Below are 9,294 nucleotides of genomic sequence, written 5' to 3' on the forward strand. Positions count from 1 at the left end.
AAATGATTTCATGGCCTTTGAGTAAAATATAGCTTTTTTGTGTCATAATATCTCTAATAACTGAACCTTTAATTTAAGGCTGCCTTTTTCACATCTCATTAGTACCAAGAGCTAAGAACATGACAACATAGAGGTGAGAGGGCGCTCACACAGTGAGTGTCCAGTGACTGTGGCCTGGGATAGGAACTTATCTTAGCCATGCTATCTGTGATGAATAATTAACAAAGACTTCTAAAATAAGACCAACTTTTCATGTCAATCCTCCACTGAGATTACAGGTACTCCACATTCTTTTCAAATGCTCAAAACACAGCAGAGACAAAGTAATATAAAAATATAAAGACAAATTTAATGAATGTCTGAATTTGAGAGTTGAATATTGTATTGAATACAATTTTACAATAAGTTGTTAATTAATTTGTCATTAATTATTAATAGTAGTCTTTATAATAGTCTCATAATTCCCTTGTTGTCAGATGCTCCTCATTTTTTGTGCAGACTGTTATTTTTTCATCTGTGACATTAAATGCAAATAATGTACCTCATTTTAAGACGATTTTGATTCAGTTTGACACTGTGGTTCTTTGTCATAGTGTCCCAAACTCTGAAGTCTGAAGCCCAAGTTTCCATGTAATTCACTTTTCTTGGACTTCACTGATTTCTTTCTATGTTTTTGCAAAATGCAGAGAGAGAGAGAGAGAGAAGGGGGGGGGACTAGGGGAGAGAAATAAAGAGAAAGTGAGAGAGAAAGCAGAACGGCAAACAGGAGAGGCTTTAAGAGGGCATGAATCACTGCTCAGCAGCGTCTCGTGTTATGCAAGCCCTCACGTCAGCACGGGATAACAGGCAGCAAATGAAGAGAGCAGGCAGTTCAGCGACAAGCAGCTTAGAGATGTAGGGAAACAAATGGCAGTGAGAGAATGAGAGGGAACACACAAAACATTGCTTTCTCTCTGCTTACATTTGGACTGAAGAAAAACAGGATCTTAATAAACTGAGGACCTTTTCTCTTTGATTCTCAGAGTGTAATTAAGTGTCAGGAGTCACCAGGGGCCACGAGGGACAGTTCTTTAAAAATGAGTAAGGGCAAAGAACCCAGCTAAGGATACTACTACTGCACTCTCTTTTTTTCCAGAACATTTTGTGCTTCACTGCAATGACAGAGCAGTCCTGGGGTTTAGGGCCCCTGTGGCCTTTGCTGGGGTGGACATGGACCCTGGCTCTAGCAGCAACCTCCCCCACGGATCTGGCATCAGTCAGTGTCACTTCTGGAGGGGCAGCTGGAGTACCTGTTGAGGATGGAGTCAATACCACATTTACTGCCACCAGCTACAACTACACAGGTGAGAGGACCAGTAAGTGTGAAAATGGGGAACTGATAAAGATCGTTTAACAGTCATTGATCATATGTTAAGTGTATTGCTTTCATTTATCTACACTGTATGACAAGCTACACTTTTCAGATCCTCTCGGTTATTTGTATGTATATGAATCACTGAATCATTGTGCTAGAAATATTTTTATCCATTATCTTTGTAAAAAAGGGTAGCTGTCTGTTAACATTACAGCTCTTGATAGCGTTTAACTAAATGTATGTCTCTCTCTGTCCATCTCTCACCCTCTCTCTCTCTCTCTCTCTCTCTCTCTCTCTCTCTGTGGTTGTGTGTGGTGTGTGTGTATTGTGTCACTTTGTATATGTTGGCTCATCACTTTTCTGGTAGTGTGTATAAAGCCAGTTAGAGGAACTGTATACACACTCTGCTCAGTCTTAAATATACATGCATGTGCTTCCAGTTTGCGCTGGAAAAGCACCGGACATTTCCAATATATCACTGCCAGGACACACACACACGCACGCATAATCCTTCATGTTCACATGCGCATACAATGCAAATCTCGGAGGTTTAAAACTCAACCAGATCTTTCATAATCCCACCGATCTGTCAGAAAAGAATGGAAGCTTTGGTGAGATTCTGATAATCACATTACGTTTGCCATAAACCACTGCGTAATTCATCGATTTAATATGATGAAAGAGTGTTGTGAAATCATTACTTTGCTCTATGGTTATTTGTGGATGGTTTATTGATGTGGTCATGAGTCAGTCAATATGCATGGCAGATTTATTCAGTTACAGCTTTCTGTTCAAGCCATAGCCAAAAGGACTATAAGTCAGTCATTCTATGAAAGTCTTTGATACCTGTAAGAGGAGGGTGTCCAGGGCTTATGCACAAAGTGCTTATTCCAGTGCATGTTAATATCAACATGCATACACGCAACAAGCTAAAGAGCTATGAATGCACTCATTCAAAATGCAGTTTTTTTCAGTATTCATAAAAGAATCAGTCAACATGCTATAACCATGTTTTTCATTACATACAACGTATAGGCAACTGCTACAGGAACTACACAACACATAGGCAGCAAAATGGATGTGTTCCAAATGTGGGATTTTTGGAGAAGGTCATACAGGTTATTTTTGTAGAAGGTTGTGTGGTCTATTTGAGGCCTCGTTCCACAGGTGAAAGAATGGACGCTTTCTTGTGCTGTGGCAAAAGGGGTCTGTTTAAGAGTGCTCGGTGTTGGCTCTCAATCAGCTGTAGTATTGAATTGCCAACTTTGAAACCAAACTCTAATTCTATCATTACTGAAGTCAATGTAGGCTTCCTCTTACTTCCAAAGTACTGTAGAAAATGTGCCCCATTTCAAACTTACCCAAAAACTCAGTTATACCTCAGGAGAATGTGCCCTACTTTCTCTCTTTGCTCCCTCTCTGCAGAGGACTCCTATCTACACCTCTCACTGACTCTTGGATTGTACACACACACACACACACACACACACACACGCACACACACGTCAGAGTTCTGGTTAAAAGGATTAGTTAATTGCTGATGTCAGAGAGTAAGAGGCACAGATCACAGGAATAACCACTGCTACACAAGAAACACAGGCAAAGACAGAGAGAGACAGAGAGACAGAGAGACAGAGAGACCTCTGCTTCTATAACAGATAACAAAACTGCTGTCTGTCACGGACACAGAGCCATGAGGGGAACGACAAAGAGAGACTGCCAGGCCTGATCAGTCCCATGAGACCAGAGGTAGTCACATGACCAATGTCTCATCATTGGTGCATGGTCTTTGTAGGGATGAATTTTTAATGGACAATCTAATCTTTATTTAATCATGTTCTTTTCTAAGAGCCTCACTGGCAGCACCCCAGGGAGAGAGAGGGAGAGAGAGAGAAAGAGAAAGAGAGAGACGGAGAGCGACTAGGATAGGTCCTGTCATTTTGAGGCTTTGGTGTACCCTGGCATTGCCATGCCAGCTAAGCCATACCGAATGAGGCTGGCACAGGGGAACACTGGCTCACTGCACTCCTAACAGAGAGAAAATTAAACACTTTCAAATGAACTTGGACTACCAGCAGGGATAAACTGTGCAGTCTGTCTGAAACACATTCAGTAAGAGCCTAGAGATTAGGGGCTTTTCTGCACACACACACAGTTTGCAGCCAGGGAGAGAAATGATGTCGGGGGCTTGGGATGGGAATGAAGAGAAAAGGGATGAACTCTTTTTGAGGGCAAAGAGATAAAGACAGAGATCAACTGATCTCATGTGATGACTCAGCATTGATAAGTCCTCCTCACGCGAACTGACTGGAGAGAAAGAGAGACAGATATAGAGAGAGAAAGAGAGAAATAGAGAGAGAGAGAGGGGGAGAGAGAGAGAGACAGAGAGAGAGAGAGAGAGAGAGAGGGACAGAGATTAATTTTAGCCATAATCCACTGCTGACATCCATCATCCCCTTGTGCACATGAGCAGCACCTCTGCAAAAAAGTCTCCACATCTATCAACTAGCCACTCCACTAATCCATCTCCTCATCTTCAGCTTGGAGCTGGTGTGTGTATGTTTGTACATCTGTGTTTTTTGGACCGGTCCCTAACACTTGCTCTTGCTTTCTCTCTGTCAGGTTTTAGCTGTGTGTCCCTACTTCCCCCAAGGAGGGGATCTTTCTATGTGGAGCAGGGCACAGGAGTATCTCTGGGCACCGTCCTGGCTTTCTGGTGCCGTGAGGGCTACCAGCTAGTGGGCAGTGAAAAAATCTCCTGCATCCTACGAGGGGGAGCCCCTCAGTGGAGTAACTATTTACCAGTCTGTGAAGGTGAGCTGGTGTCTTCCTCTCTTGACTTCAGCACTGTAGAAGTCAGCATTGTAAGAACAAAGTATATTAAAATCGTTAAGTGTAAGATCAGTGGATAGTGTTTAAGATAACTTTGCAGACATCTGGTTTGGTTTGAGGCCAACAAGTCCATGAAACATTAAGGGAAGAAAGAATGTGTATGTATGAGAATATTTGTTGTTTACATACATATAGATGCGTGTTCATATGTGTGTATCCATCTGTTCAATCTTTCAGTCTCACCTGTCTGTCTGTTTATTTTCTGTGGTATGGCTCTGTCTTTCTCTAAGCCATCCCTAAACCAGAGGACCGGGGCCTGAGGGTGGCCGTGCTGGCCTCTGTGGTCAGTGGCATCATTATCCTGGCCATGTCCGTCTCTTTCATCATTTGCTGCCTACAGGAGCGCATGAGCAAAGAGAGAGGATCACACAGAGACAGCAGGAGCAGGTACATGCTGAGGAGTAGAAGGAGGTGTATTACTGTGATGATGATGATGATGATGATGATGATGATGATGATGACTTCTCGTCAGTAGGAGAAAAGAGAAACAGCGACAGCTATCTCGGCAGAGTGAATGCTGGTTGGAGAGAGAAGAGGGGGATTGGGATGCCCTTCCACCCCCAAGAATCTACCACCTCTCTCAGAGGCTGGACCCCCACCTGCCCCTCAACAGCCCTCTCTACATGGGGGGGCTCTCAGGCTATGATAATGGGGGCTACCAGAGGTGGGCGTTCATAAATAGCCATTCAATACAAAAGTATATATACATTTTATTCATATATATTTAATATGTTAATAGGTTTCTGTGTAGAATTGAAATGTGTGTGTGTGTGTGTGTGTGTGTGTGTGTGTGTGTGTGTGTGTGTGTGTGTGTGTGTGTGTATGTGTGTGTGTGTGTGTGTGTGTGTGCGCGTGTGTGTGTTTGTGTGTGTGTGTGCGTGTGTGTGTGTGTGTGTGTGTGTGTGTTTAACAGGAGTCAGGAGAACCTGCTGAAAGCCCCTCTACCTGGGTTGTACCACAGTGAAAGTCAGGTCTACCCTCACATGGTGCTACAGAGAGTTCCCACCCCCACTGCTCCCATTGTGCCAAGTGCCCCCAGTGCTTCTGTCTACCTCCACCTTCCTATCCCACCCACAGACACCTCTGCCACGCAGCAGGTCCTGCCCCCTTACCCCAAACCCCTCTATCACAGCCCTAACAGCCCTCCACAATAGCTGTGACCATAGCAACGTTCCGCCCCTTTATAGCCATGGTGAGAGGATTCTATCCAGAACAGAGAGAGAGAGAGAGAGAGAGAGAGAGAGAGAGCAAGAGAGAGAGAGAGACTTTTGCAATGCAGATGGAACTCAGAAGACACACATGAATTGTTTGAACACAAGTATATTTTTTTGATCTGCTTCTTCATTCAGATGTCCATTCTTTAATTCTGTTTTGTATATTTTTTTCTCCTTGGAGGTTGTTTGTACTCCTATCTCATTACTCCTAGAGAAAACTTTTGTTCAGAGTTGTTTTATGGTTGATCTATCCCTCCCTTTTGTGGTCATGTGTAAACTTCCCTACCAGATGAACATATACATGCCGAACTGATTTTCAGTTACAGATCAGTAGCGCAAGTATTGAAAACACTTTTCCTTGGCTGTAATCACTCCTATCAAGAATGATTCCTGGATACCCTCAGTGTAAAAGCAAGGTGGACTAGCATGGGTCAGACGCCTTTGCATATGGACTTGTGGTGTCAATACTTTTGCAAAGGCTCTGTTCTTAAGAAGGAAAACATCATCCCCACCATCTTAGATTATGGGTTTTCAGTCTTACTTTGCAATTTTGAAGCCTGCAGAGTTGCACATACTTTATTCCCTCTCATGGATTCTCTAAGCTGGGAAAAAAAGGGACAGCTCCCCTGATATGTGACCTGTGTTGGAATCTCATAAACCTGATTTGCTTTTAACAAATATAAAACAAATAAAATGTTTTTGTTTGATTACCCACTTGGAGTTCTCCTTTTTTGGCCATCACTGAAAAAAAACCCCAAAAAAACAATGACAGTGATCAAATAATCTAATCTGTCTGGGCATTTCTCACAGAAAGATCCATCCCAGTTTGGTCCGTCTCTAGTTTTAGCAGCTATAGGTGACAGGCAGTGATGGTATTTTGGAGAATTGACAACATAACGATGCAAATGGAAAGAGGATCCCCAGAGGGAATATGAGAAGTGAACAGATGCTCTTTCATTGTATGAAATTTGAGAGAGTTGTTTTGATTAGTTTTGGTTCTGTGTTTTTTTTTCTGAGTGCCATGTGTCTTGGCGAATGCATCATACACTCACCTGCTCATTTGTGTCCCCTCATTTCCTGACCAGAGACAGGGATGGGGGTTATATCAGAGTCTCAAATGGAATGACAATCACACACAAAGAGCTCACGAAATTCAGAAACTCTGAATCTCTGAACTTCAGAATCTCTGAAGCAGCATTTGCAGGACAAAAACGGTAAAACTCACAATTTTCTACACTGCACTGAAACAGTTCAACAGATGTTTATTATAAAAGTCATTAACTGGGAAAACATAGGCTTATCTCTGTCTCAGCTATCTTAACAGTTACACAAAAGACTGAGCTAATGTGTTTTTGCTCCATTATCCAATGTGTAGAATTGGTTTACACATTAAACAGCTGCTATAAACTCACAAATAAGTGTCTGCAGTTCTACTGTTGTATATGACTTGTCTTACGACATGTAACTGATCTATTATGATTTATCATCATTTTCAAGCATCTATTATTTTCAGACAGTATGCACACTAATTGGTAATTATAAACTATGCGTTCTCCAGCTACTACATACAGGTGTTGAATGCTTTGGACAACAATCCAGGGGTAATGTTTGTCATTGAATCTTAGTTTGAAAAGGGACAGGCTCCATAATGAGGTGAAAAACTAAAAATAATCGTATTGTTATGTTATACTAATAATGAAGACAGGTAGTTATCTAAATTCCCAGTATTTGTTGTAAACTGCAGGTTATCTGTCAGTATGGAGTCCTCCCCGCAGACCATATTGACGTCCACACCGGCTGATATCCAAGATGCTTTGAAGTATAACCACAGTGAGCCTTATACCGTGGAGTGGAACCAGTCTTTCCTACTAAATAAAGACAAATGTAGAGAAGATCTTGAGTGCATAATGCAGCGGTGTGAAACAGGCATTTCCGCTGAAATCTGGTGGTGGATCAAAGTAATATTAACTGTAAATGGTCTTATTGCTAATTCTAAACTGCTGTGGGTGTTCATCAAGGGCAGAAGATCTCTGTCTGTTTCACAAATACTTGGAGTAAACCTTACCACTCTCAACCTCCTCTATCTTCTCTGCCTGCCTCTGTCCCTCTACAGCTCTGTCGTTAAAATACCCGAACCTGGTAGTAACATTGCTGAAGCCATTGTATCTCTAAATGTCTTTGGATGCCCATTGTTGCTGGCCTGCATGTGCGTGGAACGTTACCTGGCAGCAGCGCAACCAATCACTTACCTGGCCCTGAAAAAGTGGGAGTATCGGGTTGGCTGCTCTACAGTGATCTGGCTGCTGTGTCTCCTTATGTTTCTGCTGGTGTTCAGATTAAGCCTTGTAGTCATGATGACACCCTTCAGCGTAATGATGTCCTCCTTCTTTTTGGTGATGCTGGCATGCCTGGCAGGAATTGTATGGGTGTTGTGTAGAAGAAGCCCAGCTAAGTCCCACGAGGGCACTGTGTCTGTGAAGAGAAGAGCTCTGAAGAACATTCTGATGGTTCTAGGACAGGCCACTGTGGCCTATCTCCCCATCCTACTGCTCCAGCCCATTATCTATATAAAAAATGAAGTGGACTGCAATCTCTTTCAGATCCTCATTGGCTTCCCTAACTTTGGCGTCTTCATTGGGCCGACATTTTATCTCTCCCAGGTCAGCCAGCTGAGGTGCTGTAAGAAAAAAGGGGAAAATGTGGGGCAGACAGAAATGACCCACTAGCAATGTGAGCTGCTGATAAGTAAAATGAATAATATTATGACCATGACAGGGGAAAACAATCACATAGCAATAGTAGTTTTGTTTGAATAAAAAGAATATATATAAAAGAATATATATATAATTAATGACACAAGAAATTGGTTATACTGTTACTCTAGATAATGCAATAAGATACCAGCCGGCAACTAGCCAGGAAGATAAGCAGCGTCAGTGAATATTTACCCTGTGAAAAATAAACTGCCTGTTTGTTATTTCAACAATATCAAAGTTTTTAATTTAATTTGGTTGCAATGTTTTCCTTTTGTCTTTGGAATCTTTTGGGTTTTTTGCTTGTTTGTTTGGTTGCTTGGTTTTATGAAAGTAAACCATTTTATTTAGGCTCTCTATGTTAGACAGATCAACCTTACTGTGTATGTATTTTTTTTTTTTAATATTTCCATTTCCATTTTGCCTCTCCGTTTTACTGAGTTTGTACTCTTTGTTTGTGGATGAGTTGGAAAGATTGATGACATTCACCTGTTTAACATACACCTACATACAACACTCGGTGGGCTGGCGCATTTGTGCGTGAAAAAGAAACAAATATCCACTAAGAGGCGCCACTGTGCAGCTTTTCGTCATGTGCTATATGCACTGAATATACAGCAGGGTTTGCCATTTCTGTTTCAGAATTATATTTAATCTCTGTTATATTTAAATGAAACGAAGCAGTGTATTAATAATAAATGGAATGCATGTTTTACAATAAATGTAATCTATTGTAAATTTGATCGTGTCGTGATTAAATTCTCCAGATTTTACGTATTCAACAAATTAGAACCTCATGCATTTGGGCACCTTATCTATGGTTGCACTTATCCAAAAAGCACATATGTTTCCCTCGTCTGTAATAAAGAATATAATGATAATTGTGGCGAACTTATTTCAGTTTTATATTATTTAATTGATTTATGTTATTTAATTTACCCAATTCGTATTTTTCAGTTTGTTTGACATTAAGATATGTGTCGGCAGTGGAACTCAATATTTAACATGACTTTTGTCTTCATGGAATTTAGCTGCGTAACCTAGGGACGTTGACGCGTCCTGACCCTCTATTACATATCTT

General features: G+C 41.5%; 1 protein-coding gene across 1 annotated transcript; it reads left to right on the top strand.

Moving 5' to 3' along the window:
• The first annotated feature begins 1,156 nt into the window (after positions 1 to 1,156).
• Positions 1,157 to 5,400, top strand: LOC115809556 (sushi domain-containing protein 3). Its single transcript, XM_030771305.1, has 5 exons — positions 1,157 to 1,343; positions 3,977 to 4,168; positions 4,477 to 4,633; positions 4,725 to 4,910; positions 5,160 to 5,400. The coding sequence occupies exons 1-5, from the start codon at positions 1,157 to 1,159 to the stop codon at positions 5,398 to 5,400; spliced, it is 963 nt and encodes a 320-aa protein (XP_030627165.1).
• The last annotated feature ends 3,894 nt before the right edge of the window (positions 5,401 to 9,294 follow it).

This window comes from Chanos chanos, chromosome 1 (genome assembly GCF_902362185.1).
Source record: "Chanos chanos chromosome 1, fChaCha1.1, whole genome shotgun sequence".
Taxonomy (NCBI): Eukaryota; Metazoa; Chordata; class Actinopteri; order Gonorynchiformes; family Chanidae; genus Chanos; species Chanos chanos.